We start from the raw sequence: 19,560 nt of genomic DNA, 5'->3' as shown, positions 1-19,560 counted from the left end.
CTTGTGCCTTTAGTTGCGACCAGTACTCTAGTGATGGGTGTTAACCTACCAGCCTATCTAGTAGTAGTCAAATCCATTGGATACTGCAAAAATAAATCTGGAAAACAAAATCTGAAATAAGTTTATGACTAGTTTATTTCTTGTGCCTTTAGTTGCAACCAGTACTCTAGCGATGGGTGTTAACCTACCAGCCCATTTATAGTAGTAGTCAAATCCATTGGATACTGCAAAAATAAATCTGGAAAACAAAATCTGAAATAAGTTTATGACTAGTTTATTTCTTGTGCCTTTAGTTGCAACCAGTACTCTAGCGATGGGTGTTAACCTACCAGCCCATCTAGTAGTAGTGAAATCCATTGGATACTGCAAAAATAAATCTGGAAAACAAAATCTGAAATAAGTTTATGACTAGTTTATTTCTTGTGCCTTTAGTTGCAACCAGTACTCTAGCGATGGGTGTTAACCTACGAGCCTATCTAGTAGTAGTCAAATCCATTGGATACTGCAAAAATAAATCTGGAAAACAAAATCTGAAATAAGTTTATGACTAGTTTATTTCTTGTGCCTTTAGTTGCAACCAGTACTCAAGTGATGGGTGTTAACCTACCAGCCTATCTAGTAGTAGTCAAATCCATTGGATACTGCAAAAATAAATCTGGAAAACAAAATCTGAAATAAGTTTATGACTAGTTTTTTTCTTGTGCCTTTAGTTGCAACCAGTACTCTAGCAATGGGTGTTAACCTACCAGCCCATTTATAGTAGTAGTCAAATCCATTGGATACTGCAAAAATAAATCTGGAACACAAAATCTGAAATAAGTTTATGACTAGTTTATTTCTTGTGCCTTTAGTTGCGACCAGTACTCTAGTGATGGGTGTTAACCTACCAGCCTATCTAGTAGTAGTCAAATCCATTGGATACTGCAAAAATAAATCTGGAAAACAAAATCTGAAATAAGTTTATGACTAGTTTATTTCTTGTGCCATTAGTTGCAACCAGTACTCTAGCAATGGGTGTTAACCTACCAGCCCATTTATAGTAGTAGTCAAATCCATTGGATACTGCAAAAATAAATCTGGAAAACAAAATCTGAAATAAGTTTATGACTAGTTTATTTCTTGTGCCTTTAGTTGCGACCAGTACTCTAGCGATGGGTGTTAACCTACCAGCCCATTTATAGTAGTAGTCAAATCCATTGGATACTGCAAAAATAAATCTGGAAAACAAAATCTGAAATAAGTTTATGACTAGTTTATTTCTTGTGCCTTTAGTTGCGACCAGTACTCTAGCGATGGGTGTTAACCTACCAGCCCATTTATAGTAGTAGTCAAATCCATTGGATACTGCAAAAATAAATCTGGAAAACAAAATCTGAAATAAGTTTATGACTAGTTTATTTCTTGTGCCTTTAGTTGCAACCAGTACTCTAGCAATGGGTGTTAACCTACCAGCCCATTTATAGTAGTAGTCAAATCCATTGGATACTGCAAAAATAAATCTGGAAAACAAAATCTGAAATAAGTTTATGACTAGTTTATTTCTTGTGCCTTTAGTTGCGACCAGTACTCTAGCGATGGGTGTTAACCTACCAGCCCATTTATAGTAGTAGTCAAATCCATTGGATACTGCAAAAATAAATCTGGAAAACAAAATCTGAAATAAGTTTATGACTAGTTTATTTCTTGTGCCTTTAGTTGCAACCAGTACTCTAGCGATGGGTGTTAACCTACCAGCCCATCTAGTAGTAGTGAAATCCATTGGATACTGCAAAAATAAATCTGGAAAACAAAATCTGAAATAAGTTTATGACTAGTTTATTTCTTGTGCCTTTAGTTGCAACCAGTACTCTAGCGATGGGTGTTAACCTACCAGCCCATCTAGTAGTAGTGAAATCCATTGGATACTGCAAAAATAAATCTGGAAAACAAAATCTGAAATAAGTTTATGACTAGTTTATTTCTTGTGCCTTTAGTTGCGACCAGTACTCTAGCGATGGGTGTTAACCTACCAGCCCATTTATAGTAGTAGTCAAATCCATTGGATACTGCAAAAATAAATCTGGAAAACAAAATCTGAAATAAGTTTATGACTAGTTTATTTCTTGTGCCTTTAGTTGCAACCAGTACTCTAGCGATGGGTGTTAACCTACCAGCCCATCTAGTAGTAGTGAAATCCACCCAGCACTACATCTCAGGCATGTACTGTGAGTACACAGAGACACAGGTACTACAGATGATTGGTAGGGCTGGTCGGCCGCAGTTTGATACCAGCGCTACTGCCGTCATTATGACCAAACATGAGAGCAAGGTATGTGTTGCAGTTAAAGGGTTTTATATAACACCCAAGCAGATCCTTGGCATTTGATTGGAGGATTGTCCGTCACGTGATAGCAAATAAAAGTACCATTGCACGCTGAGTCACTCGCCGTGCTTTTTCGTTCCATCCGAAAAGTACCATTGCACGCTGGCACGCTGCCAGCGTGCAATGGTACTTTTCGGATGGAACGAAAAAGCTGAGTAAAAACATCACTGCGTGCGCGTGTCTTTGGTAACGCAGCAGGTGTGTTACTGCAAGAAGGCATAGTAAAATTACTAGCATTCGGCTTCTACAGTTGAAATTGTTTGTTTTGAAAGTTGTTTCTTTCAATCAAAATGACAAAGTTCTACTTGGATGTTATATAAAACAAATAATGAATGTTTTTCATTCGTGCAATGGTGCGAATATGTTCATTCGTTGAAAGCTGGAATGTTCCATTCAACTCGGCTCCGCCTCGTTGAATAGAACATTCCATCTTTCAACTCATGAACATATTCGCACCATTGCACTCATAAACATTCATTATGTGTATAATAATTGGTACTCTTTATACAACAAAAAACACAATGCCCACAGGTTTTATAGAAAACTTACACAGTTTGAAGCTAATGCTAATAGAAAGCTTCCCTGAAATTATTACTTGCCGAGGTGCTGTAGTTTTTGAGAAAACTTACACAGTTTGAAGCTAATGCTAATAGAAAGCTTCCCTGAAAATATTACTTGCCGAGGTGCTGTGGTTTTTGAGAAAACGTACAGAGTTTTAAGCTAATGCTGGTAGAAAGCTTCCCTGAAAATTTTACTTGCTGAGGTGCGGTAGTTTTTGAGAAAACGTACACAGTTTGAAGCTAAGGCTGGTAGAAAGCTTCCCTGAAAATATTACTTGCTGAGGTGCTGTAGTTTTTGAGAAAACGTACACAGTTTGAAGCTAATGCTGGTAGAAAGCTTCCCTGAAAATTTTACTTGCTGAGGTGCGGTAGTTTTTGAGAAAACTTACACAGTTTGAAGCTAATGCTGGTAGAAAGCTTCCCTGAAATTATTACTTGCCGAGGTGCTGTAGTTTTTGAGAAAACTTACACAGTTTGAAGCTAATGCTAATAGAAAGCTTCCCTGAAATTATTACTTGCTGAGGGCGGTAGTTTTCGAGAAATGAGTAAAACAATGTCACAAAAAATAACTTCTCAAAAACTTTACTACTAATACAGGTATCTATAAACCATAAATCGTGATTCACAGTGAGTAGGGATTCATGTCATGGCCAAAAACGATCTACAAAAGGTGTCAAAAACCCTTGAACAATTAACAATATTGTTATGAATACAGGGAACTACTCAAGACTTTTTCACAAAGGGGAGTGTGTGCACAGCCATAATCACGGGTACACATTGGGCGTTCATTTATGAACAAAACAGTTTGAAAACCACAGATGTAGCATTTATCTCAGTGTTATTTTTCATCTTTGCAAACTTATGGCTTTCCAAATGTGACTTAGTGAGAAACCTCAGTCTTGCTTCCAAGGGAAAATGTGCTTTTTCCCCATAAATGAAGACTTTTAGTTTTAATTATGTTTGATCTTACTTTCCTCTTCTATGTAGAAAAAGTATTTGTCTCTGCTGAATGGAGCTGATGACATTGAAAGCAGGTAAGCTCTGTCTATGAACATGTAAAGTGAGTATTGTTCAAAATGAGTGACTAACTTGGAAAACTGTGACCTCTTCATTAAAGTGTGGTTGGATGAACAGGCTTTTGAGTCACAGTGTTTTCACTTGTGTTCATCCTGGCCATCTTAGGTTAGATTGTCTTAACTCTGCTTGTTGAACTCCTTCACACTTCCCCCATCCCCCTATCTGCTCCCCTTCTATACATTCCTCATCCCCACCCCCATCTCTTCCCCATCTCATTCTTACCTACTGTACCTCTATTCAATTTCATTGGTATTTGTTATACAATTTATCTTTCATCTTGACTGTCCTTGATGTGTGGCATTTCTTACTTTGTGTGTACATGTTTTTATTTTTAATGTTTTTGGCCAAACAAATAAGAATAAGAATAATAGTAATAGTAATAAAGTTACCAGATTAGATTTATTTAAGAATTCGCGATTAATGGAAAATGTGTCGGTATAACTTGAGCACTTTGTATCAATTTTGGTTTTTACCCTTACACGGATGTGTATTAGCACTGTATACTCAGTACTTTCCCGAGTCCTGTAAAAAAATCACAGGCATATTACTCTGATGGGATTCAAACCCATGACCTTGCAACTCTAGAGTAGCATCTTAAACACTAGACTGGGGCGAGATTGCCCGGTAGCTAGAGGCAGTTTGAATCCTATTTTTTAGCAGCGGGTACTGCACTGATTTAATATATAGTATATTTGCATCAGGGATAAAATATATTAATTTTGATAACTTTTGTTCCTCCTTCATCAGCCTTCACAATCACCTGATAGAGCATCTGAATGCAGAGATAGTCCTACACACCATCAATGACATCTCGATTGCACTGGAGTGGCTCAAGTCTACCTTCTTGTATATCCGCATTATGAAGAATCCGTCTCATTACAAGATCCCTGCCAATCTGACCAAGGAACAGATGGAGACGAAACTACAAGGTATTTCAAGCATCATATTCTTCCTACTTAAGTCTGATTTATGATTTTTTGACCCTCAGAAAAATTATCAATTTTTTTATTAAAAGGCCTGAAAAGTCCATTTATAGCCTATGCCAGGCCTGGAACTAAATGGAAGCCACGGAAGACATGGCCACTGTTGCCCCAGTTTTGGTCTTGGTGCCCCTTCAAAAAAATCCCAAAGGCTTTCAAGTTTTTCCAAAAGAAGTGCCCTCTGCAATATGAAAATGGCCTTGCCCTCTTAAAAATAAAATTAAGGCCTGCTATGCCATGTGTACATGTTGGTCAGCACAAAATTGTCCCATTTTTTTCACAGGGGCCAAGTATCATGCCTGGTATTTTGTTTATCTAATGTAGAACTCAAGAATTGTACACAAGCATTCAAAATCTGCCTTGAAATGTGTCTCTTGAGGTATCGAAATGCACTGGACCATTTTTTCCCCCCAAATGCATGCTTTTGAAAATTTATGAATGTAAACTGAGTTTTTTTTAGTTCCAATCTTCCACCTTAAACTTTAGCAAATGTAAAACGAGGAAGAAATATTTTAGGTCCAGTGAAAGTTTTGGGCTAAAAGACATTGAAGGTTTTCTTTAAAATTTGAACCCCTTCATTGTATTTTCAGTGAATCATTGACAAATATGGTTGAAACCTAAATTAAATTTAGTAATCATATTGCTATTTTATACAATTAAACTAGTTATCTTATAACAAATCAGATATCTTTGAAGAAGTAAAGATAATGCAGGATTATACTGAGGGGGAAAAAAGAGTTTCTTTGTAAACCTGTTGTTGCTTGCTACTCACAATAAATACTTTGAGGGGATGTTTCACGAAGAAAGTCCTATTTTAGGACTAGTCCTATGAGTTAATAAAAACTTAAGGCTAGTACTAAGTTAGGATGACTAACTCTTTGTGAAATCCCGGCCTGCATTTAATAATTACCCGAAGAGGTTGTTTGTTTTAACACAGGAACACCTTTTTTAAGTATTAGCATTAAGTTGCAAACGTTTTTTATTTTAAAGATATATGCATTAGAGACCTGAATTTGCTGTCAAACTTTGGTCTTGTCACGATGGATGCAGAAACAATGGACCTGAAACCAACAGGTAAGTATTGTGTAAAGATTATCTATGAGTTATAAAAACAGACCAATATTAAAGGGTTTGGGTACTTTTTGTATGACACAAAACACAAACGTCCACAGATTTACATTAAACTTACAACGGTTTTAAGATAATAATGGTAGAAAGCTTCCCCCTAAATATAACTTGTTAAGGTTCTGTAGTTTTTGAGAAATTAGTAAAACAATTTCACGAAAAAATAGTTTAAGTCGCAGTGAGACGAAAATTATGTTGGCATGTACAGAATTTCTGCAACTCTCCTGAAAACATTGCTCTATAAATTGTACCTTTTTCCCCTCAAAAACTTGACGACTAATGAAGCTGAAACTTCTACAGGTAAATTATATCACAAACATCTTTATTCAGAGTGAGTAGGGATTCATGCCATGGCCTAAACCTTAGTGTACAAGGGCATCAAACCCTTTAGGGTAATCATACTTTCATCAGCTCATCATTTTCCTTCCTGTAGCCCTTTAATAAGAGTGTTTTTTAAAGTTGATTGGGGACATCTTGCACAATAAAAAATGTTTGACTGAATTCCCTTAAGCTTTTGTTGTGTTCCTGATGCAAGAAGAAGTATAAAGCTCTTAGAACTCTACGAATTTATGGTCTGATAAGTAGACTTAACAAAAATTGCTGTAGTGTTAGTTCAATAATCGTGCAGCAAAAAGTTCCTTTCGCACTTTTCAGACTTACAAATTTTTAGTTGTTGAGCTAATTTTCTTTTTTTGGTCAAAAATACAATAGTGCCACAGAACATAAATTTTATTATCAAACCTATAGTTATTTGTTTACTGTTGTATCTGTCTGCAAATTTATATGACAGCTAACACAAAATCAACTAACCATGAAAATAGTAGAAAAGTGAATTGACTCGCCATTACCTTTTTCTTTCTTTGTTGAATTGAAAAAGTTGCCTGTCTAGATCTGAATTTGCTAGACAGTCTCTGTTCAAAGTTGTTGTTTTATTTATGTTGGAAACTGTTTGTTGTCCCTGTTCCAGAGACTGGGCGACTGATGGCAAGGTACTGCATTGCCTTTGACACTATGAAGCAGTTCAGTGCAGTAGTAGGCACAGAATCCATGGAGGAAATTGTAAGTTATGTCTTTAATTTTGGGTCAAACAAAGAGAAAGTGACTAGAGCAGGAATTGAACCTAAGATTGCCTGATTAACATGCCAGTGCTCTACCAACTTGGCCATCAATTTACCTAGTCAGTTTAACTTGTGGCTTATTACTTGAAATTGTACTACTTTCCAATTTTACTTTTGTACTTGTACTTGTACGTACACTTTTTTTATTTTTAGAAAGACTCTGCTAGGGTCGTTACGTCAGGCCATTAAATATTTGTTCCTTAAAGCCATTTATACACTTTCGGCACAAAAAAAAAAGATTCACAGATTTACAAATAACTTACAGGGTTTACAGAAGGTAATGGTGAAAGACTTCTCTTGAAATATTATTCCATGAAATGCTTTACTTTTCGAGAAAACATTAAAACAAATATCAATTCTCGTTGTCGAGAATAACGGATTTATTTTAAACACATGTCATGACACGGTGAAGCGTGCAAAAACAAGGGTGGGTTTTCCCCGTTACTTTCTCCCGACTCCGATGACCGATTGAGCCTTGTTTGTTATTATTTATATCAGTTGTGATACACGAAGTGTGGGCCTTTGGACAACACTATATTTACCGAAAGTGTCCACTGGCTTTAAAGATGTACTTTGTTTACTAATGTGGTCAAAGGATGTTTGAAAGTTTGTCAACATCAGCTTTTCCATACTTTTGTTGCTCTTTTCTCCATGTGAGTTTTGTTCTAAAGAGATGAGTAATTGGTTCAAACTGCAAAACAGAAAGGAATAGCAGCTCTAACCGTCCCTTTTCGTTTATTCATGATGTTTTAGCTAACCATGCTGTGCAAATGTAAGGAGTTTGCAGATATCCAACTGAGGGTCAATGAAAGAAAAGTCCTGAACACTCTCAACAAAGACAAGAACAGGGTGACCATTCGATTCCCAATGAAAGGAAAGATAAAGACCACTGACATGAAAGTTAACTGGTGAGCTATTAACCCCCTTGCACACGCTCTTCATTTTGGAAATTAACAGGGCCCAATTTCATAAAGCCTGTAAGCACAACCTGTAAGCGCAAAAGCTTGCTGAACATAAACAAAGGGGGTCGATTTCACAAAGAGTTAGGACTAGTCCTAACTTAGGACTATATCAAAAACGCATAGCTAGTCTTAAGTTAGGACAAGTAACTCATCCTAAGTCGAGATAAGACTAGTCCTAACTCTTTGTGAAATCCACCCCAGGTGACCAGCCAAATTCCATAAGATATACACTCTTTTTTTGCTCAGCAAAACAATTTACTTGTCATTTTTTCTAGCTTAACAACTTTATAAAATTGGGCCCAGGTAGGCCTATCAAGTGTGTTCTCACTACATCGTATTCACACAGTGACATTGACTCTCAAACGTTGACTCCCCATGGCGCATCCAAAAGTATTTAGATAATAATGTCAAGTGAATTGGTTCATTAGTCTATTTCTTGTTTATGTTCATGCTTTACTTACCCATTAATTTGATTTGATTTGATTTTTTTTTTTTTTACAATTAAAAGTTTATTTTTGTACATGTACACATTTAAAAACTTTAAACACAAATAAAGGAAATGAAATTAACGGAGAAAGAAAAGTGGTCTTTAGTTTACTAAAATTACTACAAATTTAATATGATCAAAAAGCAAAATAAAGTTTTTATGTTTTGGAAGTTTTCACTCTCTTTTTTGTCTCTTTTTTTTAAAGCTTGATCCAGTCAGTGCTAGGCTGTCTACCCATTCAGGATTTTGGTCTGACTCAAGACACTAATCGTATCTTCAGAGCTGGTCAGAGACTTACAAGATGTAAGTTCAACATAAACGTTGAGGAATTACCCCTTTTTAGGGATTTAGCACAACATATAAGGCCTTCTAAGCAGAAGTGAGATTTGGCATGATTTGTTTTCACTTGGATTTTGAATTGTTCTGATATTTCAGCCTGTTTAACAACCTCTGGAAGACTGTTCCATAACTGAACTGCTGCATGTTGGAAAGAGCGGGAACAATACAACTTGGTTCTGATAACTGGTGGAGTCAGCAGGGATTTATGTGTTGGTCGCTTGATACTCCTAAACTGAACTTGTTATTCTCCAGACCTTGCACAGCTCAAAACATTTCTCTTTTTGTCAATTGTTTTCTAAGGTTTACTGGAGTACTTGATGCAGAAGACTAATTTCAAGGCTCTCTTACATGCCGCAATGATCTCCAAATGTTTCAAGGCAAGACTCTGGGAGAACTCCAAGAATGTGGCCAGGCAACTAGACAAGATTGGACCAGCACTCGGAACAGCTTTGGTCAATGCAGGAATAACCAACTTCCAGAAAGTAGAAAGCACTAACCCAAGGGAGCTTGAACTGGTGAGCACCTCAGGCCTCAAAATAACCCACAGCACCCACAGCAATTGCTGTGGTGCCCTGTGCTTCTGCTGTGTGGCCCTTTGCAAAGTTCCCCTTACCAGAGAGGAAAATTGCTGTGCCGGCCTTCAAGTACAAAAAGTGTGCAATATGTAATAAAAAAAAATTCTCTATGGTAAGGGAAGCATCATTTTTATGTTACTATTCTATTGCAAAAGCATGTACTTCAATGCTCTAAAGTTTTTTTTTACCAATTGCAAACCTGAGAATAATTTATTTCTAAAGTTTTGTTATTTTATTTTGTCTTTATAACAGATTTTAAACAGACATCCACCCTTTGGAAATTTGATTCTAGACGCTGTCACACACCTACCAAAGTATGATGTCTCAATAGAGCAGGTATGCTTTCCGAGGTTTGAAATTAATGTACTTTAAAGCCATTGGACACTTTCTGAACAGAACAAAAAATTAAAAGATCACAGATTTACAATTAACTTACAGGGTTTACAGAAGGTAATAGTGAAAGACTTCCCTTGAAATATTATTCCATGAAATGCTTTACTTTTTGAGGAAACATTAAAACAATTATCAATTCTCGATATCGAGAATAACGGATGTATTTTAAACACATGTCATGACACGGCGAAACGTGCAAAAACAAGGGTGGGTTTTCCCCGTTACTTTCTCCCAACTCCGATGACCGATTGAGCCTAAATTTTCACAGGTTTGTTATTTAATATATAAGTTGTGATACACGAAGTGTGGGCCTTTGGACAATACTGTTTACCGATGTTGTACGATTGCTTTAAAAATAAAACACCATATCTTTAATGAAGTTATTTTCTTGGAGACCAGTCATGAACAATGTATATTGCACAGCATTTTGGTTTATTTATAACTGGTTATCCCTCCATCCTACAATCTAGACTGTTTTAAAGAAAGACATGATATTTTTCCTAGTTTAGTCCGATTTCCGTTTTTAGGCCCTTTGATTTTTTGGGAAAATTGGGATTAAATAGCCTAAAAAGTCTATTGAATCCTTTTTCATATGAACATAGGGCCAGGTTAGTCCTTGTACTCGACAAATTGTTGTTGTACTTGTTTCCCAAGGACCAATTATCATGCCTGTTTAAAGGCAGTGGACACGATTGGTAATTGTCAAAGACTAGCCTTCACAGTTGGTGTATCTCAACATATGCATAAAATAACAAACCTGTGAAAATTTGAGCTCAATCGGTCATCGAACTTGCGAGATAATAATGAAAGAAAAAACACCCTTGTCACACGAAGATGTGTGCGTTTAGATAGTTGATTTCGAGACCTCAATTTTTAACTTTGAGGTCTCGAAATCAAATTCGTGGAAAATTACTTCTTTCTCGACAACTATGGCACTTCAGAGGGAGCCATTTCTCACAATGTTTTATACCATCAACCTCTCCCCATTACTTGTCACTAAGAAAGGTTTTATGCTAATAATTATTTTGAGTAATTACCAATAGTGTCCACTGCCTTTAAGAGCAGTATCAATTCCTACCTTCAGCTCCCCTGAGTTATTTTCACTTTTAATAACTGTTTTCCTTGTAGCTCCTCCAACAGTGGCTTTTATCCTTGTTTAGGGCAAACTTGCATAATTAAAAAAAATACATTTTGAGCTCAGAATCTATGTAAAATAATACAATACAAAAATGTTTTATAAACTGCCATTTCATGAAGACCACAGCAGGTTGTGATGATATACAGCAAAAGAAACAAGGCAACGATGATACACAAATCTACAAGAATCTAAAGTTGGTCGGCAGTTTCCCATCTAAAACCTTGCCCAACTATAAGATTTCAATGATTTGGGGTAACTATTCTTCTCATAGGCCCCTCGGTACAACACTCAGTCAGCTGAGATCACTCTGACCATTGGTCTGATGAACCAGGAGAGCTTGGCCAAGAAGCGGACAGCAAAGACCTATCATGGATGTATGCTTCTTATTGGAGACGCTGATAATAAAGTCGTCTTCAAACAGAGAATCATGTAAGTGTTGATACAGAATTAGAATTCAGAACAAACTGATTGAATCTTTGATGTATTTCGCCAGTGACTGATCTATATTCTGACACCCCTATGTTCAGAAAACCCCCTGATGATTTATATGTTAGGGTTAAAGTTAGGGTTAGGGTTAGGATTAGAAAAATACACTAGACAAAACATAGGGGTGTAACTGTTTCACTTCAGAACAAAAGATAAATTTATGTAAATGGTGTTCCCGCAAACCTTACTATAGATTGCATTTTAATCTTTACCATTGTAAAGTATTGTTCCCCTTTTGTGTATTTGTGGAGTCGTTTTGTTTGACTTGTAGTTTTTGTTTTTCTACTAATGTCATGTAATTTAGCTGTTTTCTTTGATTTTGATTTGTGAAAAATAATGATAATTCTACCACCACCGTGCGATTCCTACTAGTTTCAAATTCTACTTAATAGTGTGTTGTTTTGATGTTAATTTAACAACAATCTTCTTCTTCACTGTATATGCATTTTTCTTTTAAAGTAAGTGAACTTTGATATAAATTCCTGGTCAGTTGGGAAATGAATACATTTATTGTATTTTCCTATTCAGACATATTTGTAAAAATAATACAGATTTTTTTTTTAGAAAACCCTGAAATCAGTAAACAAAAAATACTGATGTGCTTTATCAGGATTTTTTTTATATATATACTCATTTCAGGTTTTTATCTCAAAAATTTCCTGTGTCATCAAATTTTCTTAAGAGAAATAGAGCAGTTATGTTATGACCTTTTCACACATTATTTACATACGTTTCTCAAGCTATTAGCAATAACTCCAGTTTAGTAACTTTGTAATGTGTTTGTTCCCTTTGCATTGTGTTATATTGACCTGGTGTGTAGGGATTCACAGCTTGTGAGGAGCGGGGCATGGAGCAAAAAGATCTACATTAAGAGAGCTAACGGTGCAGAACAGCTCAGTGTCAATCTTATCAGTCAAGACTATGGTAAGGCTGCGTACAAATCAAGTGACAACTTAACGCTTTTTACGCTGTCTCTGGTTTCATACTGTGTTCCACTGTTTTTTTTTTTTACAGTCATTGTGTGTTGGTTATTTTTATTCATTTGGGTTTTTTAAATCACAGGCATTACTCGGGTGGGATACCAACCCATGACCTTTGTTTTCTGTCCAAAGCCATAAATTCACAGACCAATGGAAGTGCCCTTTAAACTGGCAATGCCATTGTCTTTTCAAAGATAAACTTTAGAATCCCAGGCAAACGCAATTTCAAAATAGAACTTCAAGTAGTGCTATTATTTATTTGTTTACAAGTTTTAGCTAACCAGTTATTTCGATGTGATCTAAAAGGCCGATGAAGTTTTTACAATACAATACAATAAATCTTTATTTTCCCTACATTGGAAATTTCTTTTGCCTATTTTTTAAACATAAAAACACACAAATATCAAATACCAACGTTAGAAAGGGGTCAAACGGTACAATAGAGAAAGAGTATAGGCCTTAATAGAAAGTACAAAAAGGAACCCCCCCCCCAACAAAAAAACAAATAACTAAAAAACATAAAAGGGGAGATACTGAAAAAGTACAGTATACAACAATAGTAAAAGGGTATTATGTGTCTAATATTCTGTGACATTGATTATATCCGCGATGGCAGTTGGACTCGATGTACAGAGCAGCTACACCCCTTTCTACTCTGGACCCAAACACATGCAGGCCATAACAACAGAGCGGTCTCATCCTACACCCCTACAACCCAAGACTAATACACAAGAAAGAAGGCAACCGGCAATGATGAACAGCTGGCAGGGATATGATAATGGTAAGAAGCAATTTAAAGGCACTATTGTTAGCATATAAACTTACTTGGTAATGAGCAATAAAATAATTGTTAGCGCAAAAAAATGACTTGTTAATGAGCAATGGAGAGCTGTTGATAGTCAAAAACATTGTGAGAAATGACTCCCTCTGAAGTAAAGGTAGTTTTTGAGAAAAAGGTAATTTTCAATCAAGAATTAAAAAACTTCAGGCCTGAAGCCTTAATTAAGCATCTGAAAGCACACACATTTTGTTCTTTCATTATTCTCTTGCAACTTCGATGACCAAGTAAGTCAACATTTTCACAGGTTTGTTATTTTATGCATATGTTGGGAAAAGAAAAGGAAAAAAATCAGCTGAAGCCTGAAGGATTGCCTTAAAAAAAACACAGTTCCTATCAAAAGTGATTTATTGCCTCGTCAGATCTGAATACTGATGATGAGGATATATCAGAGTTTGGCGATCGTAAACCCTGCAACCATCACTGTTCTAATAAAAACTCCTGTGCCCACGAATGCTGTAAGTTTGGAATACCCATCAAGCAATCCAAGCCGAAGGAAGAAAAGTCCAGTCGGAGGTCAACAGTGGCCAACACACCCTCCGCAAGCGGTCAGCCTAGATCGTCTCGGCTCGACCAGTACTTTAGTGATCTGCATGCAAAGTTAGATGTATTGCCACAAACACCCAGTATTAAAAGATTGAAGGTATGGCTTCCATTGTTTCTTTAAAAATGAATAGCATTACTCAGAAATTTGAATTTGTTTAAAGGTAAAAAATATTGGTGACTAAAAAAACTTACCTGGTAAGAAGTACAGCAGCTGTGGATAGTATATTTTGAGAAACTTTTTACTTTGAAATGCTGCAGAAAACTATATAACTTTTTATCCCCCAAAAACTGTTAAAGATGCTATGTCAGATTTTTGGCCGATTTGACTCAAAAATGTTGATTTAAAATTCAATAGTATTTTAATGGGGGTCGAGAAAGTTACAAGCTTTCATTTGAGCCATTGCTTGAAAAAGTCCGCCAAATATTAGTAGCAGTGAAATAAAGTGCTCAAAATTAGTTTTTGTCGGGATCCCGACAATATATCACGTGACCAATTCTTATGTATTTTATAAGAAACGTTTAAAATTTTTGTCATGGTTCCTGACCATTAAAGTAAAAGTTAAACTTTTTTTCGTTAGAGCGGGTGATACTCTTTGAAATACCATTCACTCAAAAAAATGTATTTTTTAATGCTTGGGGCAAAAAATCTGACATAGCATCTTTAAGTGTTTAAATCTGACAAACGTTAACAACAGTTGCAGATTTTTCTTCCTGCGTGGACATAACCGCTCCAGATTTTTGACAAAACTCTAAAACCTTTTGAACGGAAATTTTCACAGGTTAGTTTCATGGTACAACTGGTACAACTATATATAGACCGTATTGAACATGACGTCACCGTTCAAATATTGGCCCTACAAGATGGCGTCTGCGTGTGTGTATGCGTGCTTGTATTGTAGAAATCAAACCGGGAATGCTGCGTGCTGCGTGTTTCTTTGATGTACGCGTTTAAACGCGCATGCGGTTTGACCTACAAGATGGCAACTTTTATAGCAGCAAAGGGGTTATTCAATATGGTCTATAGGGTTGAAACAAACAATAGGTTCCAGTTAGCAAAAGTACAGAATCCCTTTAAGTACTTGTCTTAGCCTCGGTGGCCCTTCAAAAGGTTCACATGACTATAAGATTTTCCAATGGAAGTGCCCTTTGCAAAATGAAAATTACCTTGCCCTTTTGAAGATGAAATTCCAGGCCTGTGGATTTGGGAAGAAAATCACGGTTACCTCTCCAGGAGGAAGTCCCAGTCTGGGGTTTCATTTTATTGGATTTAAAGGCAGTGGACACTATTGGTAATTACTCAAAATACTTTTTATGGGGAGAGGTTGATAGTATAAAACATTGTGAGAAATGGCTCCCTCTGAAGGAACGTAGTTTTCGAGAAAGAAGTAATTTTCCACAAATTTGATTTCGAGACCTCAGAATTAGATTTTGAGGTCTCGAAATCAAGCATCTGAAAGCACACAACTTCGTGTAACAAGGGTGTTTTCATTATTATCTCACAACTTAGACGACCAATTGAGCTCAAGTTTTCACAGGTTTGTTGTTATATATGCATATTCTGAGACACAAAGTGAGAAGACTGGTCTTTGACAATTACCAATGGTGTCCAGTGAACAATAACATTTCCTTGCATGACATTTTGTGTTTTGATACAGGCTAAACAAGGAAGCAATACATGCAATGTCGACCTGGATAGATTCTCCTTTACACCTCAGTCTAAGACAGTGGTTCCCCCCTCCTCCTCCTCTACACCCAGCCTCATGGGTACCGCAAGGACACCTGCTACTCCCCAATCAGCCGCTAAGGGATGGGAGATGCTGGATATGTATCAACAGACAAGGTGTCATCAGGGAGTCATGATGGAGGAGGCAGAAGATCAAGTCAGATGTGAAGGTGAATTACAAATGAAAAATTTAGAACTTTTTATGGTACGGCACAAGGTGTTCTGACAAAGCAGAGCAGCCAACAGGGAGATTTTGTACAACAATCAGGGAGTATTGTTTGAAGCTTTGCATGGTGTGGAGAAATAAGAAGAAACTAGAAATAAATAGTGAACTTGCTATTTTATGCTGGTAGTTGGCTTAGCCGTTACTTACTTACTTACTCATCTATGTTATAATGTTTTCTAATTCGTATTGTTTGGTTTATTGTTAGTCCCTTTGTTTACTTCGCATACATGTTCTGCTCCAGCGTTATATATACCTTTTTTTAACCATGGTTAAACCTTTACGTAGTAATCTATCTTAACAGTAAGTATTTATTTATTTGTCTATTTGGAGCTGTTATCCTGTTTCGTTTTGTAATTGTATTGTTGTAACGGGCACATCCACCACAAGCCTCGGCTTTTAGGATGATGCCTCCATGTGAATGTGGAAATAAATGTTATATTGATTGATGTGTAAATCTCTTAGGGTGAGTGTTGGCTCTGAAAACAGCCGGTTTGGCAGTATACTCTGCTCGTCTTCAGGAGAATGAGGGAGATGATATTTAGAATAACATTCAACACCAACTTCAATAATTAGGGAGGTTTTCGAATTTGTTAATCAGAGCATGACAAGGTTATTTTATTTTCAGTGAACTTTCTGCAGAAGCAGGGAGAATTGCAGCTCTGTCAAAATCACAAAATAGTAATTTTAATAAATGTTTTTAAATAATATAGTTTATACCATCTGTGATTGGTTATCTAAATGCTTATTGGGTCTAAACAATAGAAGAGATTTATTTCTGTAGTCTGCATTATAGGCCCATTGTTTCCCTTATTCATGACCAATTCATTTCATCTAAAAATTACACATTATTGTGTTACTTTTAGATTCGCTTCCAATTCCTGAAGAAACGACGCCCTGGGTAGTAGACAAAAGGAATATCGAGGATGGAGATATGTCTTGGTCAGATACGGACCTAGAGGATTTTTTCTTGGACAGTAGCTCCCAGGTTGACCCCGTCAGCAGTCAATGTAAGTAGGATTTACTTGAGATCAGTGATTGTCAATGTACAAAGAAAGTATAAGTAGTTAGTAAACTTGGAAGTACAACCATGTGTAAATCTCTGTGTGAGTGTTGGCTGAGCCGGTGTGTGGTCTCCACGCTTCTAACAGTATACTCTGCTCGTCTTCAGGAGAAGAGCCAACACTCCAACAAAAGAGATTTACACATGGTTGTACCCACAAGTTTACTATTTATTTATAGTTTCTTCCTATGTATCCACACCATGCAAAGTTTCAACTAATACTAAGTTGTCAACATGTTGGCCGTCCAGATAAAAAAAAACAATTTTTAACCCAGGATTTATTTATTTATACATATGTTTTTTTATTACACATGCAACAGCACAATTAGCGCAAATAACAGAATGATTATGAAATGACAAGAAATGCTCAGTTGTAGATGTGGGAGGAAAAAACCCAAACGGGGGAAACCCATGCAATTGGGTAGGGAATGAAAACTCCAAGGACTGAGGTGGGATTCAAACTGGGGTCCACAGAGGTGAAAGGCAGGGGAAGAAACCACTGAGCCAACCTGGTTCCACATCCAGTCATTACAACAAAATTCATGAAGTTTTCAACTCAAATTTAAGTAAATTTTATTTGTTTGCAGCTTTTAACGAGTCTAACAAGCAGCCTTGGGACATGGCGACTTATAAGCAGCCCAATCAAGCATCAGCAACCCTTCATCCACAACAAGAAAATACACAACACCAGCTCTCGAACATTTTCAAACCTGCATCAGTAAACCGGCAACAACTTGGACAACAGCCAACGGCCTGCGTTCTTGAAGCAGGGAGGAGTGCAACATCCACAAACCAGCTCAAACAACCCAATCCACACCAGCGAGTATTAACCCCCTTCAAACAGGCATCAGCAAATAAGCAACAGTTTGATCCACAACTTGGGCAACAGCCAACGGCCCGCGTACTTGAAGCAGCGAGTGCAACATCCACAAACCAGCTCAAACCTAGTCTGAGTCAGCGAGTATTAAACCCCTTCAGACAAACATCATCAAGTCAGCCACAGTTTGATCGGCAAATGGCAACGTTAAAATCAGCACCAATCAACAAGCATGTACAAGAAAAACACAATCCACGTCAGCAAGTTTCAACCACCTTCAAATATGCATCAGCAGATCAGCAACAGTTTGATCAACATCCGCAAATGGCAACCTTCAAGTCAGCACCAATCAACCAACATCAACAAGAAAAACCTGATCCTCGTCAGCAAAATTCAACAACCTTTAAACAAGCGTCAGGGAATCAGTATCATGATCAACAACAGCAGCGGTCGGGCATCAACAAATCAGCATCATCAGCAACCCTCCATCCACAGCCACATGGTCAGTATGGAGGCATGTCCACACAACCAAGCGGATCATTGTCAGAAAGCGTTAGGCGCAGAGGTCAGGTATTTGCTTGGAAGTCTCCTATAAGCAAACAACCTACAGAAGACACTAGTGTTGTCTCCTCACCACCGATGGGACTCACTCCAATGTGGCCCTCTAGTAACAAAGGAGCAGCAAGGTAAATGAAATCATAAAATAGAACTGGAACAGCTTTGTGTATGTCCAAAGGACAAACACCTGACGTTTTGTTATAAATGTAATGACAATACAATCATGATTGATTTATATGAAACTTAGTTCAGGGATTGTGGAGATCTCTACCCCTTAAAATAAAAAACATACTTTTTGTTCTCCTGAGATTTATTACATGGGTGTTACCCGCAAGTTTCACACCATGCAAAGCTTCAAACATCAGCTAATAGGCTGTGATCTTTTATTTCAGAATCCTCACATTTATTTTGTCTTATAAACGCAAAGTGTTTTGTATCAGGTTAACCACAAAAATTATCAATTCACATAAAATAAAACAAACAATACAAACTTAAAGACAATGTCATAAAACAAGCGACATTTTACAAAATTTACATTAAAATGAATCACTCATTAATAAATTCATTACTTAACTACTTTTCTTGACATAATGCTGCTTTTTCAACCGCAGGGTCTTCTGGTAACTCACAAAAATAAATTGTTGTTAACCTAATGGCTTAACAAATTCTAAGGTTCACCAACCAATGCATAGGGACAGTGAGTGTGTTTTAAATTAATTTTTCAGACAAGCACCATCCACTGATGACAGCAGTAGCAGAGCCAATGAATTTAGAACAGCAAAATCAGCTCTGGCATCCTGTCCTGCTTCATCCAACACAAATACAACAAAGTCTCTATCATCAACTAGACCCAGGAGCTGTACATACACAACAACTGGAGAGACAAAAACACTACCCAAGACCAGTAAGACTTGCATTAGTAACTCACCAGTCTTTCAGCATCAGATGATGAACGGTATGTATAGTTTTGAAGATTGTTCTTAAGACTTAAAACAAAAATTGTTTTCAAAAATTATCAGGTGTATGTTGTTTTCTTAAGTATAGCAGGGGTGGATTTCACAAAGAGTTAGGACTAGTCTTATCTCGAGTTAGGACTAGTTACTAGTCCTAACTTAGGACTATCCATGCAATTTGTATATCTCCTAGGACTAGTCCTAACTCTTTGTGAAATCGACCCCAGGAATATTGTACAGATTAAATAGTCTTCAAG

At 36.8% G+C, this 19,560-nt stretch overlaps 1 protein-coding gene across 1 annotated transcript in view; it reads left to right on the top strand.

The window, feature by feature from the left end:
* LOC117290087 (probable ATP-dependent DNA helicase HFM1) overlaps positions 1–19,560 on the top strand; it is a 35,012-nt gene that overhangs the window by 10,349 nt on the left and 5,103 nt on the right. Inside the window, exons 15-31 of the mRNA XM_033771335.1 lie at positions 2,115–2,308; positions 3,910–3,956; positions 4,747–4,928; positions 5,970–6,053; positions 7,072–7,163; positions 7,976–8,130; positions 8,877–8,974; positions 9,311–9,525; positions 9,838–9,921; positions 11,388–11,545; positions 12,423–12,526; positions 13,199–13,363; positions 13,783–14,063; positions 15,622–15,859; positions 16,779–16,922; positions 17,563–18,478; positions 19,076–19,305. Of these exons, the coding sequence (XP_033627226.1) occupies positions 2,115–2,308; positions 3,910–3,956; positions 4,747–4,928; positions 5,970–6,053; positions 7,072–7,163; positions 7,976–8,130; positions 8,877–8,974; positions 9,311–9,525; positions 9,838–9,921; positions 11,388–11,545; positions 12,423–12,526; positions 13,199–13,363; positions 13,783–14,063; positions 15,622–15,859; positions 16,779–16,922; positions 17,563–18,478; positions 19,076–19,305 (3,387 nt within the window). The remainder of the gene's footprint in view (positions 1–2,114; positions 2,309–3,909; positions 3,957–4,746; positions 4,929–5,969; positions 6,054–7,071; positions 7,164–7,975; positions 8,131–8,876; positions 8,975–9,310; positions 9,526–9,837; positions 9,922–11,387; positions 11,546–12,422; positions 12,527–13,198; positions 13,364–13,782; positions 14,064–15,621; positions 15,860–16,778; positions 16,923–17,562; positions 18,479–19,075; positions 19,306–19,560) is intronic.

The sequence above is a fragment of the Asterias rubens genome, chromosome 5 (genome assembly GCF_902459465.1).
Source record: "Asterias rubens chromosome 5, eAstRub1.3, whole genome shotgun sequence".
Lineage (NCBI taxonomy): Eukaryota > Metazoa > Echinodermata > Asteroidea > Forcipulatida > Asteriidae > Asterias > Asterias rubens.
Note: the sequence above shows the minus strand (reverse complement) of the source record. Positions and strands in the feature narration are given on the sequence as shown.